The 18,930-nt window shown below is 32.5% G+C and overlaps 1 protein-coding gene across 1 annotated transcript in view; it reads left to right on the forward strand.

The window, feature by feature from the left end:
* ARHGEF12 (Rho guanine nucleotide exchange factor 12) overlaps window positions 1-18,930 on the forward strand; it is a 169,708-nt gene that overhangs the window by 121,817 nt on the left and 28,961 nt on the right. The window contains 10 exon segments of the mRNA XM_074302550.1: window positions 118-296; window positions 811-888; window positions 1,060-1,179; window positions 2,042-2,182; window positions 5,690-5,764; window positions 11,249-11,341; window positions 14,867-14,977; window positions 15,346-15,444; window positions 18,102-18,144; window positions 18,705-18,810. Coding sequence (XP_074158651.1) covers window positions 118-296; window positions 811-888; window positions 1,060-1,179; window positions 2,042-2,182; window positions 5,690-5,764; window positions 11,249-11,341; window positions 14,867-14,977; window positions 15,346-15,444; window positions 18,102-18,144; window positions 18,705-18,810 — 1,045 coding nt within the window.

An 18,930-nucleotide genomic window follows, 5' to 3' on the forward strand; every position in this document is an offset into this window, starting at 1 on the left:
AATCCTTAATTATTTGATTGAAAAGCTTTGATGATTATCAACAATTCCATATCAATATCATTTTCTTCTTTTTTTCCTTCCTTTTTTCTATGCCTGTTTTTCTACTTTATTTTTTAGCGGGTTCCTATGTAGCTCTCACTGTTCAGGGACGCCCACCTGGGTCGCCCCAGATCCCATTAGCTGATTCTGAAGTGGAGCCAGCAGCCTTTGGACATATGTCTCCCATCATGACATCACCCCACTCACCTGGAACATCTGGAAATACAGAGAGAATCACCAGCCCAGTGTTGATGGGGGTAAGAATTGAGAAGAGTAAAAAAGGTCTTGGAAAGAGCCTTGCTACATGATGATGATATCTGATGTTTTATCTTTAAATTTCTGGGTTGAAGTAGAGATCATGTATGTATTTAAATTTTGAATTTTAGAAAGCTACCATGTCATTGAACCTGTTTGATGGAAATGAAAAAAGTGTGATAACAAATTATTGAAATTCACCTGCCAAATTGAATATGGGAAACTTTTATATTATTTGCCTAGATAGCTTCCTTTTTCTATTCAATGCTGCTAATGGTTGATGTTCCTAGGAACCAAAGTTAGTGTAAGATGTAGAAAGTAGAAAATTCCCTTGTGATCATTCAGCTTTAAAAAGTGAAATAGTTATAGTTTGTCCAATTGGCAATGCCTAGAACAACCTGGAATAGAGGAAATTCTGTTATTGCTTACTAATAAATTGAACAGGGGCACAAAATTGTCTTTATTTTAAAATTCTTTTCTTAGCTTGATTTTTTTCTTTGATTTCTTGTTTTTTAGGAAGAAAACAATGTGGTTCACAACCAGAAAGTAGAAATACTGAGAAAGATGCTACAGCAAGAGCAGGAACGGCTACAGGTATTAATTTAGAAATGGGACTATGGAAGAAGTCAGGAAAACAAAGATTGTAATAAAGAGAGAGCTGAAATGTCACAATCCTCATCAAAAGAACATCAATAATGTGAACTGGTATACTCATAAGAACTGTAGGCTTTGGTGATTAACAAAACTTTTTTTATAATTTATCAGTTCTTACAAGAAGATTACAGCCGCACACCTGCTCAGCGATTGCTTAAGGAGATCCAGGAGGCCAAGAAACACATTCCTCAGTTGCAGGAACAGTTATCCAAAGCAACAGGCTCTACTCAGGTAATAGTGCTATTTGAATGTTCTTCAGTCTTTTAGGTTTGCCTTCAAGAAATGTTTCAAGGGAGCTCCAAAATAACATAAGAAAGGATCTTGTAGGAAGTCCTGTGTAAGAAATTAGAGATGTTGAAGAACTAGGTCTCTCATTGAATTCTGAAGTGTTTAGGATTTTCTAGTTATGTGCCTTTTAAAAACATAAGGATTTTCAAAAAAGTTAATTTGAGTATTAAGATATGCCACTGTATGGTGTTAATATAACTGTCCAAAAATATGGTCTCTGCTTCTTGTGGTTGTTTATATAATAGTGTCTGAAAGTTTATGACTCATTGAAATTATGAAGGAGGAAAGATAAGCTAATAAGCATTTTTATAACACCTTCTATATGCTAGGCATTGTGCTAAGTGCTTCACAAATGTTAACTCATTTGAAGTTGGGGAATTGATTAACTAAAAGCTGCAGTGTCATAATTTGAATTCCAAGGGACAAAAACTAATGAACAAGAAAAATAAATCACACTGTGTTTTCACAGATTTATAGATTGTTGTGTCTCTATGTTGCATTTATGGCTTCAACTCACAGTCACTTTAACTGAAGTGAAAGTTTACTCTTATGCATAGACATATTGGTTTAAAATCACTGCAGTCATTAACAGGGTTTTTTTGTTTTGTTTTGTTTTGTTTTAAAATCTGCTGGTTTTTTATATGTGTTTATAGTTCAATTAAAAACTTCAATAAATATTTGTTGAGTGTTTACTATTGACTATTTTTGGCCTATAATATAACACTTTACTTTTTATGTATGTGTACACACACACACACACACACACACACACACACACACACACATATATTAAAATCTGTTTTAGGATGGAGCTGTAGTTCTATCCAGCAAGACTTCTGGTGACTCCCTTCCACTCAGTGAAGTAGAAGCAGACAGTGGTGATGGGTTGGGCAGAATTGATTATAGTAGTGGAGATGGTTCTCGACCCAATAGTGACATTGCGGATGTAAGTATTAAATATTTCAAACTTTAATCATTATTCTTCCTCACTTTTTTGTTTTGCTTTTAAAAATTTGTTTTTAGTTATTTTATTGGTAGTGGATCATAATAGATTAGTTGTAAAAATTACAAGATTCTTAGGATCTTAGGATTTAGATATTATCCAATCAATTACCTTTGTTTTAGAAGTAAAGAAAATGATGCTCATAAAAACTAAGTGACTTGCCTGATATTATGAGAAACCTTTAGTTTCAGAGGCAGAGGATTTAGATTTCCCATTTACCTCTTAAAGTGAGTTTCAGTAAGTCAATTGGGCCTGTATCAGTTCCTCATTTTTAAAATGTGAACATTGAACTGCATGATTGCTAAAATCCCTTCTACCTCAAAATCTAAAATCCTATGATTCCCAGTTTCCTGGCTCTGAGTTCAGTCCTTATTTATACTTTCACCTTATTATTTATGCAATTACTTCTTGCATATCAATACCATTATCTTCTAAGAGAGTAATATTATGAGCCAAATTGTTAAATACAGTATTGTATTGGTGACTTCCAGTTTTGGAGCTCACTTTTTCTTTTGTATACCCAATGATTAATGTTGTTTCTTTAAACGGGATGGAATTTCCCCATAAGCATCTTGTTACTACTTACTGAACTAGGAGGTCATTTGCTGATATCGTTAAAAGCATGTTGTTATTCCATTTGTGGTCAGAATGACTCAGTCTTGACTCATAGGGCAAATTGCCATTGCTGAGAGGAAAAGTCCCAATCTTACTATATATATACTTCATTTATTAAATTCTGATTATCAATAGCTGTTTCTTCATTAATCTCTCAGTTGTCAACTATACACAAATATTTACCAAATTATTAAGAAAAAAGCTGAAAGTTAAATATATCTCTTTCGTCTATCAGTATATGAATAAAAAAGAATCTTTTAGTTTTGTGACTTGGTTGGATTGGTAAAAACTATGTTCTTTTTAAGGAATAGAGGGAAGTGATAGACTAACAAGCCATTCAAGCCATCTTTTGAGTACATTTCAAGTTTGACAGCTGAGAAGAATACAGATAAATTGCCAGAATTGTGATAATCACTGTAATGAATTATTCTATAAGATAAAATTATTTTCATGTCCAACTGTGATAGTGTATGAATTTTTATTTACAACCGTTAATTTATTTTAGTAATGTTTTCTTTACTCTTAGTAGTTACTGTATTTAGCATTCTTTCCCTTTTCTGACCCCCATCCAAAAATAGATAGATAGATCATAGGATTGCCAGTTTAGAATTGGAAGCAATTCTAAATTAAAAACCATCTAGTCCAATTTTCATATTTTACAAATAAAAAAAAAGTGAGGCTAAAAGATTAAGTTACTTTCTTAGGATCACAAAAGTAGTTAAGTATCAGAGATGAAATTTGAATTTGGAGCTTTTAGACTCCCAAAGACTACACTTAGATTGCAGATTTTGGAGCATTCCATACTTATTAATTTACATTCAAAGGAAATGAAGAAAGATATGTGTTCTTTTGCTAATTTTTCACAAACAATTGTTTAATTTGTTAATTGTTCATAGTTAATTTCTTATCACTTAAGCTTCTTTGAGGAAGTAAAATGATGTACTAGAAAGGTCTATATTCTTTTTTGACTTACAGTTAATTTTTTCTCTCTTAAATTTCTTTGAGGAAGTTAAGTGATGCACTAGATTCAGGAAAACTCATCTTCTTGAGTTCAAATCGGGCCTGAGACATTAATTGTATGGCCCTGGGGAAGTCACTTAAACCTGTTTGCCTCAGTTTCCTTATCTGTAAAATGATTTGGAGAAGGAATTGGCAAACTACTCCAGTATCTTTGCCAAGAAAATGCCCAAATGGAATCACTGAGAATAGGACACAACTGAAAGAATACCACCAACAATCTTCTTGTCAGATATTCCAACCACTTAACGTCCCACTTCACTACCATCCCTCCAAAGAAACAAAAAACCAAAACAAAAAAAACATATATATAAACAAAAAAAAAAAAATATATATATATATATATATATATATATATATATATATAAAAGATCCTGGGGTATTGAAAAGATAAGAGATTGAAGTTGTGTGACTGATATCTTTCCTCTTCTCTGTGTAGAGCAATTTTTGTATTTTAATTCATTTTGCCTTAAGAAATTATGCTTTTTAATTATATAAAATTTAAAACTAGGAAGGATATTAGGGATCTTGGAGATCCCTGTTATTTTATGTATGAGGAAATTGGGACTTAAAGAGATTAAATGATTTGCTCATAATTACAGATTTATCTAGTGGAAAATGCTGAACTAAAACTGAACCTGCAGATTTTCCATCTAGTGTCCCTTCTCTACACGTTACTGCTATGGTATTGCTATTCTTATAGCAATATTTATAGCTAAAAATAATATGATTTATTTCATGGATTTAATAAAAGGAGATTTCATTAAGACTAAAACATTTCTAATAATATTTGACCTATATTTCATATTTATACTTTCCTCCTCCCCGAAAAAGGCAGTAGATTAAGATAAAGCTAGGTATTGATAGATGGGCCTTTAAAAAAGTAGGTTTTAATAATAAGTAGGCATATAACATTAATCATCTTTAAAGAAATTTGGTATCAACAACTAGTTTCCTTTTAAATAGCTTGTTCCCATTCAAAATCCATTAATTTAGAAGTGCTTTGACTAATAGTAAGTATAAACTTAAGAGATGTTTTAGGAAGCTTTATTAAGAATAATCCAAAAATTTATAATAAGCAAATGAAATTTTAGAAATTAAAAAATGATAAAAATTTTAAATAGGTATACTTTAAACTCCAATGAGACATTTAAAAGGCTTTAAAAAAAATTCAGTAATATTTTATTTTTCCAATTACCTGTAAAGATAGTTTTCAACATTTGATTTTCTAAGATTTTGAGTTCCAAATTTTTTTCTCCCTTCTTCTCTTACCTCTCCTCTTCCCAATCTGATATATATAATTGTATAATGTTAAACATATTTCCATATTAATCATGTTGGAAAAGAAAAATCAAAACAAAAGGGGAAAAATATATGAATAAAACAAAAGCAAACAACAGAAAAAAAGGATGAAAATAATGTTTTGATGGCATTTACCATCCCAAGTCTATTGGAAATGAGATATTTAAATTTGATCAAAAGGTTAATTTTATTTTTTATTGTATAGAAGATTAATACTTCTTCCATTTGAAATTTAATTTGTTAGTTTGAAAGGTGAAAGAAATGAAGAAAATTTTCATTGCTGCCTAAGTTTTCTGATGCTTTATCAAATTGTCTTACTGATGTCACATCCTTACTATTTCTCATGTTCTACAACTTTAGTTCTCTGCACATATTTTGCCATCTGCTTTCCTTTTTCTTTTATAGTTATTCAGTAATTTTGAAGCAGGTAAAAGATTTACTTTGGTTATGAATCAGCACATATTTTCCTGATTTCTTTTTTGGTATATCTCAATGGATTTTTTTTTTTTTTGGTAGAGTCCCAGAGGGGGCTTGAAGGAAAGGATTTATCTAGAAGAAAGTCCAGAGAAAAGTGAGGTGATACCAGATAATGTGAGTATGTAACTAATGCATATTAATGCTTTCTTTTAATGTTTTCTGTGCTTAAGTGAAGTAAATTCTTGGGATTTACATAAAATGTGCAGATGAATATTCTTAAATATTTTGATTATTTTTAAAAGTTAGATTTTATTAGTTTTGAAATAAAAGAGTTCGAACCAAGAATAATGTATAAAATATTAATCATATGAGGACTATTTCTCTAGGCAGCAGTAAAATCTATGAACTTAGATAACTAAGCATACTAATTTCTACTTTTTCATTAGAATTTCTTTTGAAATGTTAGAGACTAAACGTTAAAGCAGGTAGTCAAAACTGCAACTGATGTTTTAGGAGGGGTTATTGGATGCCATTGTAGTATATGTAGAGGAATACCTCTCATTTATCCATATGTGAATCTATTTATATAGCTTTAATTATATAGTCTCAGTGCAAATAATACCCAGATTTATGTCTTTGGTCCTGACCTCTCATCACTAATCTAGTCCTTTGTTTTAACTGACTACTATATCTTTCATTGGGTTATATTATTAGTATCTGAAACTCATAATATATGAAACTGAAATCATTACTCATTTACCACCCAAGCATCCCATCTCATACACCTAGAAGTATATTTCTTTTCTTGACTTCTATCAATGATGCCATCATTTTTGTAGTTATTCAGACTTAAAATCTTCTTTGCTCTCATCAAACCAATAGTCATTGATCCTATTCATTTGTCTTTTCACATCTGTCCTTTTCTTTTTTTAATCTACAAAATATCCCAGTTTAGGCTTTTATCACCCCACTAACATTCTGTGATATAATTTTATATTACCTTTTCTCTATCCCTCCCTACTCCTGCTTCTCCACCCTCCTCCCCCCAAAAAACCCACTCCATACTAGATTTTAAGTTTTTTGAGGGCAAGAAATAAGTCTTATTTATATTTCTCCCAGGTGAAAATAGAAACAGAAACTATAGAATGTTAATGTAAAGTAGTAAATTTTAAGGTAGTATATATGAAATCACTTTGTATTACAGTATTCTTTGTATGTCACAAATGAAAATGATTATCTTCCTAAATTATCATTTTGAAATTTCACTTTCCACTTATACTGCTACTACCTTATTTTAAACTCTTTCCACTTTTTAGCTTGAATAATTATAATAACCTCCCCAAGTCTTCATGCCAACAAACCTTTTTCTCTTCTCTGTGTCTTTTTACCAGAAGAATTGTCCTAAAGCAATGTTTGACAGCACAACTTCTGTTCAGAGACTTCCAGACATTCTTTATTGCTCTATACTATAAAATAAAAAATATTTTAGCCTAATATTATCATAACTGGACTTCTGTTCTATGATTACAATCTACCTTCTTAACTTTATTTCACATTATTCCCCTTCACGCACCCCTATATCCTTAAAATGTCTTGTCTTCCACATCCACATAGGTTGTCTATCCTCTGGTCTATAACGTGTCCCTTCCTCATGTCAGCCACCCCAGAGTAGTTCACCTTCCATGATACATGGAATTAAATGTTATTATTAATGTCCAAACTTAGCATATGATTAATAAATGCTGCATTGTTATGTAGTTTCTCTGTTCAGAAATATTTAATGATTCCCCTATAAAATATCCTCAGGTTAATGTTTGAGAGTTCCACTAAAATCAGTTCCACTTAATATTTTAAACCTCTTCTATTCATGATACAGTGGGAAGAGCTTGAATTTGGTATCTGAGGATATAGATTTGAATTCAGCCCTGCCATCTTAACTGACTGTGAGAACTTGATCAAGTTAACCCATTACTACTGTTCATGCTCCTAACTATAAAAGAAGTCTTTGACTACGTCTTAAATAAAACTGTAGATAAAACTAGAGGAAAATCTCTAAATCTTCAATCCTGTGAACCTACCAATCCTCTTGATATTCCTTAAACTTATCTTGAACCTTCTGTATTCCACATCTTTGAAAATGTTGCTGCTTCTGGCCAAAATGTTTCTCCTTCCCCCTCTGTTTTCTGTTTGTACTGTCGACTTGTCTGACAAGGCCCAGTTGAGATAAATTTGCTTTTATAGAACATTATTCAATCAGCACATCATCCTGATTATCATTAACAACAACAAGCATTTATTAAGTGCCTGTTTTATATTAGGCACTGGGGTACATAGACAAAGTAATAGACCTTGCCTTCAACAAACTCATGTTCTAATGAGGAAGACAGCACACAAATAACTATGTATACACCCCCCACCCCCCACCCCCACACACATTCACACTCATTCTGTAAATAGCACATAATCTGAGAGGAAGGGTGCTGACAGTAGAGGTGTTGGGGAGGGAAGGGAAGGAAAAGACTTTGGATAAAAGATGGATTTTGAGCCAAATCTTGAAGGAAACTGGGAGGTAGAAATGAGGAAGGAGAAACAAGGTGTGAGAAAAAACTAATGAAAAGGCAGTGAGTTGTAAAGTAAGGTATGTGGAACCAGACTGGTATGGATGGACTGTAGAATATCTATGGAAGAGAATGATGTGTACCTGAAAAGGTAGAAAGGGGCTAGTTTGTGTACTTTAAAAGTCAAAAATAGGATCAATATATTTGATCCTAGAAATAATAGAGCCACTAGAAATTATTGAATGGAGGATGACATAGACTTATTCTTTTGGAAAATCATCTTGACAGCTGAGCAGAAAATAGGTTTGATTTGGGAGAGACTTGAGTTCTGTACACTGAAGTTTGCCATTACACTACTTTTGTCAGGAAACAGTGAGAGCCTCCATCAGGGTGGTAGCTATGTTGAGTGGAGTGTAGGGGACATTTTCAAGATGTTGTGAAGATAGAAACAAATATCGCATTTTTATTCCAGGAACCTGAGATGTTTTCCCAAGTAGTTTATCTGAAGGCAGTATCTTCTAAATGTGCTAAGTTTGGCAAAAAAGTAATTAGGCAGATAATTATGCTACAAAAGTAATACAAATGAACAATTAATGTGACATTGAAGTAACTGTTGTTCAGCCTTTCTGAGCCTCAGCCTTTTGACCTGTAAAATGAGGTTAGGTGATCTGAGCTCTTATCATCTTTTATATATAATTGTAATTTACTTGACAATTTGGATTCTTTTTGCTACTGCTTGAGTCTCCTTCTGTAGTGCCCCATTATTTGAGATAATGTTCTCCCCCTCAAAAATTTTTTTCAGTTCATAGTTAAAATCTTCCTTTAAATTGTTCTTACCACTTAAGGTAAACTTGACAGGGTCCTATTATTCATTCTTTGCATCTAGCCAGTGTCCCACAGTTGTGTTGGGAGGAGTATTGCTAATTGGCTATGTGGGAGCATTTCATGGTGTATAATACTGTTTTGTAAGGTTCAAAAATGCCTAAAAGAAGCTAGAACCAAACATCTTAGATGTTTTTCTTTTTTAATTACATGTATGTTTAATGTATACCGTTATTATAAAGACCTTCTTGAAATTAAATTTAGCATTTTGCTTCCTCAAACAGCCAATTGTTATTTTCAATAGCAACAAAAATTTTGGTGTACTAATGGTGCTACATGTAGGTGAGGTAAGAGGTCGTTGTCACTTTTCCACTTTTTGTCTTCTCTGTCTGATATGTAATATCAACCATGTTTTCTTTATTGTATTGAAGTCTTTATTAAAATGTACAACTAAAAGTTGATTTCAGACCCACAATAGAAAGTGAAATATATTTATCTTCCATAAAAAAGAGGTATGATTGTTCTAATAAATCACAATACCTATGAATCAGATTCATTCATAGCTTCTCACTTTCTTTTAGTTTTAAAATAAGAAACTTAGAAATTGTAATTTACAATATAATTCAACACAGTACACATTTATTAAGCACCTACTATGTGCCACATGCTGTGTTCAGTATTGAGAATAAGAAATAAACAAGATGTTTGTAATCTAATAAAGAAAAACGGCACCCTAAGGGAAACTGAAATGTATTAGGGAGACAAGGACAGCCAGTGTATGTCTGGAAGAACAGGAGTATGATATTCTTTGTATTCCAAACCTAATAGAGCTGCTAATAGAAAGTTGAGAATTATCTGAAAAATTCAGATCCCAGATTTTTATAAAAGAAAGTTTTGGGAGGAGTTTAGTACTCTACCTTTCAGCCCTCATATCAGAGGGGAGAGGAGGCCGAGGGAGTTTCGAGAGAGTTTTGAAGGTTTTTAAAAGATATTACAAGTGGTATTAAACATGTCAGGACACAAAGATATTTCATTTATCCAAGTCTGATTGGTAATTACTAAAAATTAGTCTCTGTTAAATAAATAATTTGCTGTTACTGCAATCAGCCTCAAATAATGTTATAAAATCGATCATTTACCAATACTGGAATATCAGTGATTCAATTAATGAGGGAAATGATCATAGGAAACCTGGTTTCTGTAGCTCATGTGTTGACACTTTGTCAGCTAAGTAGATAGATGATTAGGCAAAAATGGCAAAATTTTCTGCTGCTCAAATAGCAATAACTCTAATGAGAATCTCACTTATTCTTCCCCTTTCAAGTTATCTACTGCCCTGAATATTAAACCCTTCATTATATAGTCTATATCCCTAAATTGAGCTCTCAATAAGAGGAAAAAGAAAAAAAAATGGGAGGTGCCAAATGAACTATACTGACAAATATTTTATTTAAACCACTTTAAAACAGCAGTTAAGTATGCTAGGATTCATGACTTAATCTAGAAGTACAAAAGTAGAATTTGATATGAGGATAAAGTTTCTCAGACACAATGAGGTAAAAAAAGAAGAGAAAAGAGCAATTAATTAGCTACTTGATTGGTTAAGAACAGTTGAAAGAATTAGTACATAACTTAAACACCTTTTATTATCATGTATCAGGAGAGACAAAATACAAAATAATAATAGGCATGTGATAATAATTGGAGCAAATTAAAAATGTATTGTTCCCCTTCCTTCTTTTCTCCATGTCTGGCCCTATATTTTTTTCTCCCATTAGTCTTCTTTTGTCCTATAGTGTAAAATAGCAAAAATTTGGTAGCCAAGAGTGCAATAAAACATAGGACTGTGTCTCCAAAGATTTCTCGAAGATTCTCTGGCAAAAAGAAGAGGGTTAAGTTAGTCTGTTGGGTATTTTTCCCTCTGCACAATGGTCCATGATTTGAAATGTTTGAAAGTGTTTGTTTGAAAAACATTTTTAAGTCTGAGAATAATTTCACTTTTCTTTCCAGATTTTTCTTTAATTCTAATGCCTTCTCTCTACTGATTATCCTGATTCTATTTGTATTTTGACCGTACTTAATTGTTTCTCATGTTGTCTCCACCATTAGATTATGAGCTCTTTGAGAGCAGTAACTGTTGTTTGCTTTTCTCTTTATTCCCAATAAGCATAGTGGCTGGCACTTGGGAGGTCTTTAATAAATGCTTTAATAATGATGATAATAATAATAAATGACTAAAATATTAACACCTGGTTCTTTATATATTATTCTTTCATAGGACACTCAATCAAACATTGGTAGTCCCTTAATTCGAACAGCACCTCAGATTATTGGAGCAGAGGATGATGACTTTGGCACTGAACATGAACAGGTGATGTTTTTCTTAAAGCAGGAACTTGTTTTAAGATATTGCCCAATTTGTTAACAAAAACTAACTTCTTTCTGGGTTAATGAAACAATAGTTGCCAGGATTTGATGCTAAATTTTCTTTGGGTAAATTGCTATTTTTATCCTTAAACTTCTCCCTAACAGTAAAAGCATAAGTTGATATGACTTTGAAAACTGAGTGCAATCCATAATTATCCACTGGAATTTTTTTTGAATAGTATTTCTTTTTTTAAAGTGTAAGCTCGGTCTTGTCCTTATCTTCCTTACCTTCTTGTTGCCTATTTCCTTACACTTAAATTCCCCTGCATTTGAGTTGACTTAAAAATGTTAATAGTATTATCTTATATGATGCAATGGCATTAGATATTAGAACTAGTGATAGTTCTAATTTTAAAAAGTTAAGTTTACTTTCTATTTTCTAAGCCAGTAGTCTCCGAAATTTTTTTGATCATATGCCCCATTAACAAGATTTTTTTTGAATATATTCTTCTAAAATATTTGTATTTACTTAGTTACTTGCTACATATTTACTTATTTATAAGTTATATTGAGGTAATTCTGTATTAGTAATTATAATTACTTTCACAGAAATAAAAATTAAGCATAAGATGAAGAGAATAGTATTTGACTCTAGAATCAATAGAGAACTGCTAAAGTTTTAGTGCAGAGGTTCTCAAACTACGGCCTGCGGGCCAGATGCGGCCCACCGGGTTATGGCAAATGGGCTGAGGGGTGGAGACAGAGTGTGAGCTTTTGTTTTTACTATAGTCTGGCTCTCCAATAATCTGAGGGACAGTGAACTGGCCCCCTATTTAAAGTTTGAGGACCACTGTTTTAGTGTATAGGGGAGTAACCCTGTCAGACCTGTACTTTGGAAAAATTTTGGCATTTGCGTGGAAGATGAATTGGAGAAAGGAGAAATTTAAGGCAGGGAAACTATTGCAATAATTTAAGCAATGAGGGATTGAAGTAATGTGGTATCTAAGTAGAGAGAAGGAAATAAATATGAGAAATGTCATAAAGATAAAGGCAGTATAATTTAGTGACTGATTCACTATATGAGATGAGGAACAGTGAAGAATCCGGGATAATGCTGTGTGTGTGTACGTACATATGTAGAACTAATCTGTATTGAGATGATCAGTTCACGGGATGAAATGAGAGAGTATATAGAATGAAGAAAAGAGTCGTAGTGCCTTGGGGCACACCCAAAGTTTGTGATTGTGATGTAGATGATATTCTCTAGATTGGAAGGGAACCAAGAAAAAAATTGTTTGCACAAACAGAACAAAAAAAGGACAAAATAAACAAGTGTTAGATGCTACAGAGATGTTAAAGAAGACTGAGGAGAAAAGGCCATTAAATGTGGTAATTAGATTCCTGGTAACTTTGAAGAGAGCATTTTAAATTGAATTGAGAAGGATAATGGTACAATTGAAAAATTGAAAGAGTCGCCATACCCTTAATAGATATGGAGAAGTTCTCAAAAAAAAAAAAAAAAAGGCAATATAATTGTAACCCTTCTTTGTCTATTCACCACTTAATTTTTCCTCCTGAAAAATGAAAAGTGCTATTTGGAGCTTATTCATAGGCCATTGTCTAGAATGTGGGCTGCAGATGATAAACAGGAAATTATGCCTATGAAGTTCTTAATAATGGGTTAGATTATAACATATTTGAGAGGGTTTTACCAAAGTTGGCTAGTGTTGAGAGAGGGTGGAATTACTGAAGTGGAAATAGGAAAAATGTGCTCAAGACAAGACTCCAGTTGCTTTTCGAGGGTTAAGATACTGCTCATCTTCCCACTCTCCAACGTACATTTTATGGTCAGGTAATAGTTCCTACTTTGGTCATCTCTACCCTGACTTACCTTTATTTGGCACTTCAAATTCAACATGCCCTGAATAGAATTCATTATCTTTTCCCCAAAACCTACCTTCTGAACTTTGTCATTTCTGTTGAGGGCATCATCATTCTTCCACTTAGCCAAATTTTCACTTTTATCATTGCCTCATTCTCCCTTAAATCTACATATATACTTAGTTGGTTGCCTGGTATTTCTATTTCTATTTCCACAATATCTCTTTGCATATATTCTATTTTTTCTACACAAATGGCCATCCTCCCATTTCAAGTCCCCAACATCTCTCTGTGGCTATCCTGCTGATTGATCTCTTCACCTCTTCAGTGTATTCTACATATTGTAGTGAAAGAAATTTTCCAAAACACAGATCAGATCATGCCATTCTTCTATTCAGTAAAATCTAATGTCTTCCTATTATCTCAGATACATGGTATATCATTTAAAAAATCCTTTTCAACTTGGCTGTACTCTACCTTTCCAGTCTTACCTAGGTATCATTTTTCTACATTTTGGGGTGCTGCCAGACTATCCTTCTTGCTGTTTCTCATATAAAATATTTCATCTCCTGCCTCAGTACCTTTGCATAAACTTTTTCATATCAGGAATACCCTTTCTCCTTATCTCTACCTCTTAGAATCTTTAGTTTTCTTGAAAACTTAATATAGATATCATCTTTTTTGTGTGAGGCCTTTCATGAATTCTCTAGTTATTAATGCCTCTTTCTCCCTTTCCATTGCCTTGTATGTATTTAATATACATTTTGAATATAATTATATATGTATATGTTACTTCCCCACAATAGAATGTAAATTTTTGAAAGCAGGGACTGTTTAATTTCTCTGTATCACTCATCATCATCATCATCATCATCACTAGCATTTATGCTTTAAGAATTACAAAGCACTTTGCAAATATTGTCTCATTTTATCCTCACTCCCAGCCCCCCCCCCCGAAACAAACAAACAAATATAATCCTTGAAAGTTGGTAGTTAACAGTTTTTAATTTAACAGATGAAGAATTAACGACAGAAACAGACCCTAAATACCTTATTAAGGTCACACAGCTAGTAAGTATTTGACACTGGCTTTGAACTAGTCTTTATCTTCTTAAGAGCCAGTGCTCTTTTTGTTGCACCAAGGGAGCAATAAGTGCTTATTACCTGATTTTTCAAAGGGTAAGAAATCCTTTGTCAAGTTAAAAGGCTTACAATAACTTGTGTTCAATCATTTTTCAGTTGTGTCCAATTCTTTGTGACCATGGCATCTCTCTCCCTCCCCGCTCCTGTTCTCTCTCCTTTCCCCCTTTTCTTCCCTCTCCCCTTGCTCCTTCCCCTTCCCTTCCCTCTCTCCCTCTTTCCCTCCCCCCCCCCCAATTATTAAAGCCAAGCTATCTAATCTAATTCATTCCCTCACCATCAAAAACCCATTCTGACCACCATGATATATTGACTACTCTCTGGAGATACACTTTATACTTTACTTTGCTAATGAATCCTTATAATTATTCTTTAAAGCCTTGAATTGAATATAAAACACAAAAGTCAGATGTAACCAGTTAAGTAAATTGGGGCTTCCTTTACACAGTATTATGTGTATGGGCACACATGTATATAAGTCTTTCAATGTAATCATTCTTCTTTACAGATTAATGGACAATGCAGCTGCTTCCAAAGTATTGAACTGCTGAGATCCCGCCCTGCTCACCTAGCTGTGTTCTTACACCATGTAGTTTCACAGTTCGACCCTGCAACACTGGTGAAGCATCGTTGTTATATATATTATTCTGATTCACAAGTAAATCTTATTCCTTTCAAAGCTTAAAGTTCAGGTGTTTACAGTTTCATGACAGTTAGAAGAGAAGAGGGATGGAGAATGGAAGAATGGGGAATAATTTTTCACCCAAGAAGTCCAGACTTCTGCTTACCTGTCATAGCAAGGCAAATTTAAAGATAAATAAAATCATCACAAAGCTCCCTTCAGAGTAGTGTTCTTGGTAGCTTGGTAATAATATTCCTTAAAATAATTTGTCAGGATATATGACTATATTTTGAGGAAATGAAAAGATTGAATTTATGGTAACCTCTGATTTTCTCTCTTTTTGTGGTTTTTTCCCTCTACGACAGCTCTGTTATCTTTATTCAGACTTATACAAACAAACCAATTCCAAGGAGACTCGGCGCATTTTCCTTGAGTTTCATCAGTTCTTTTTGGACCGAGCAGCAGTGAGTTGCCAATTTAATGTTTTCATCTTTAATGTCCACCTACTATTTATTAAGCACTTACCATGTGCATAATTGTATTAGGTGCTATGTGAGATTAAAAAGACAAATAAATAAAGTACTTGTCTTCAAAGAATTTACAATCTAATAGGCATTGACTTCTATCTGTCTATCTATAGATAAATGTGATATAAATTGTATGTGATACATCCCTAAAAGGAGTATAAAAATAAAGCAACATCAGTTAGGGGATGCTTCACTTCCTTATTGAGGAATACATTTCTAAGTTAATATATAGTCAGGTGTTTATTGAATTAAAACATATATAAATGTACACAAATTTGTGTTTTAGAATGTATATTCATATGTATATATGTGTATACACATAATCTTTTAATACTTGCCTAATTACAAATAATATACAATAGTTGCCTAAAATGTATCTAAAAATGAGTTGTTAGATTTTTCCCGTAACAGAATATTTTTGACTATTTTAGGGATAAATACTAGGGAATAGCAATTAATGATTTTTTTTTTTTTTTTTTTTTTTTACTATTATCAAAGCTATTCATTTTTCTTAAGTAAAATGTCCTATTTTCATTAAAATTGTTAATACTGAGTTGTTTTGAAATTTCCCAAGTTTTATTTCTACTTCAGATGCATTTTCATTTTATAGTAGCATTTCAAGATAAGTCATCAGTATTGGCTTTTAAAAAAAAATTTAAAATAAGTTTTTATTGATATTTTCTGTTCTTTTATGATCTCAAACTTATCTCTAGTAAATTCTCCTCTTCCGCTCAGAAAGCCGTCTTACATAAAACATTATTATTATTGGGTCTTAAGCTAACATTATTATTATTCTTTCTGTTCTAATATACTTAACTTTTTGTTGAATTACTATTATCACAACCTGCAATTCTTGTGACTTATTACTCACTCTTAGAGCTATAGATCTTTTTAGAAGATTTTTAACTGAAGTAGTTATTATATATGTAAATCAAGTATTTTATATACCTTTGAACATCCTTGGAAGGAGAATACCAAATTAAGTCTAGCTAAAAGTACCTATGGTACAGCCCATTCATTATTTTAATTTAATAAAGCATAATTGCAGAAAGTTAAGCAGAGGTGGTGAGACTCTTAAAAATACAACAATACTTCAAGTGAAAAGTGCTATAAATTTACATAGGAAAATGACTGTGAGTGTATTCTGTACAGAAAATGTTCATTATGTTTGTCTAGAAAAAGCATCTCTTATTTTGCACCCCAAAATTATGAGTCTCATATGAGGTTTATAAAAATAGGATATATACTTAAGAATTTCAAATTCAACATGATTTCATCCCTTTGAGTACTTTTGCTAATTAAAAAAAATATATATAACTCCTCCCTTTATAAACTGTCTTCATGATAAGCTTATTGTCAAAAGTATTCCTCATCTAGTAGCCAACTTTCTAGTGATTAGCTGTCTAAACTTAATCTGGCTCTTAGATTGTTTGCCATCTGGACCCACACCAAAAGCCTTTCCTGCTACATAGGAACTGCCAGAACTTGAATCTTGCTGGCATAGTCTATGAAAACTCAAATGTCCCACAGTATACTGATGAGATAACTGAGAAGACCCTGATAATATATAAATTGTATTAATTTTCCTATTTTGTTCCATATAAGTAATTGATTGATTGTACTATCTGTAAATTTATGTGGAATTTACTTCATTTTTTCACTTCAGAAATATTAAGTTACTTGGTAGACATTTATTAAGTGCTCATTCTGTGCTAGGCATTAGGCTAACCACTGGGGATATAAATATGAAAAAGAAAGGTAGTGTCTGTTGTCAAAATCTTACAGCCTAAATGAGGAAGGCAATACACAAAATGAAATTGATAAGCAATGGGTGATGAAGTCCAGAAGGGTACACATAGATGGGAAATGAAAAGACGGCTGGTCTGTGAACCATATTTAAATAGTATCTTTGGAAGACACTGGTTGCTCTCCTGCCCTCAGATCAGTGGGGTAGAGGTTATTGCAGGTAACAATGAAATGTGAGTTGATGTATTTTCTCATGATTAGAACTGGGTAGGGTGCAAAATTTTATATTGTAATAAAATCATCTGACTCTTTTCTTCTGAAGCATGAACTCTGTGAACTTAAATAGCAAAATGACTAGGAAAACATACTAACCAAAATATGTTATAAGTATCTTGAAAATTGATTCAAAACCCCCAAAATGAGTTTTTTTTCCCCTAAAGGAAAATATTTGATAGGTCAAATATAAAAAACCCAAATGTGCTCCATAAGAGTCAGTTCACCCAAAGTATTAGACTCCTTTCTCTCAGTATTTTAACATTATATGGATAACAGTGTTAGAACTTAAACTATTCTTCTGTTATTTTTAAGTCTTGCAAAGAAAATAATAAAATATTTGCAATAAGCATACATCAGAGTATGTTTATAATTCCACAAATATTGATCAAGTATCATATGTACCATGTTAAGCATTAAGGAGCTTACAGAATCTAGGTTATATCACTGTTATTGTGTGTGTGTGTGTATGAGAGATACACATTTGTTGAAAAGATATACTGCTGTTTCTTAGCTTTTTTTTCCCCTTTTCTCCCTTTTCCCTCCCTCTCCCTCTACCCTCTATTTTTTAAAAGCACTTGAAGGTTTCTGTTCCAGATGAAATATCTCTAGACCTGGGTAAGTAAATTTGTGATACCACAAGTCTCAAAGAATAAGACATATAGAGCAAGTAGGAGGTGAAGTAGATGGAACACTGTATCTAAAATCAGTAAAACTTAATTTAAAATCTGGTCTTAGATATTTACTAGCTTTGTGATCCTGTCTAAGTTATTTAACCATTGTCTGTCTCAGTATTCTAATCTGCAAAATGAAGATAATAATAGCACTCATATTCCAGGGTTTTTGTGAGAATCAAATTACCTAGTATTTCTAAAGTGCTTTGTAAACCTTAAATTACATATGAAAGCTGTTGTTGTGGTTGTTGCTTTTGAGAGATTTCCAAGTAATTTCTTTACAAGGTCATGACAAGAAAATTTATTTAATTTGAAGGAAAGATAATAGCTAGTCATCAGGCTTGTTTCAGAAGTTCAGACTCAAAGCTGAAAAACTTGATTGAGATAAAGTTTTTAATAAATAATTTTAGATTGTACTTAACATAAGAGGTAGTATGAATCCTTTTGTCCACTGGTGTATATGACTCAGACAATACAAATAATTCTTTTCTTATTTTCCTTTAGAGAAGAGAAGGCCAGAACTTATTCCTGAAGATTTGCACCGACATTATGTCCAAACTATGCAAGATAAAGTTTATCCTGAAGTTCAGAAACATTTGGAAGATTTTAGGTCTGTATATTGGCAGATTGTAATTAATTTGATCATTAGAGATTGTGAAAACCTCTGCACCCTAGCTTTAGGGGCATAGTTCAAACCAATCTAAAACATATAGGCTCTCTGTTTGCAAGT

This window comes from Sminthopsis crassicaudata, chromosome 3 (assembly GCF_048593235.1).
Source record: "Sminthopsis crassicaudata isolate SCR6 chromosome 3, ASM4859323v1, whole genome shotgun sequence".
NCBI lineage: Eukaryota > Metazoa > Chordata > Mammalia > Dasyuromorphia > Dasyuridae > Sminthopsis > Sminthopsis crassicaudata.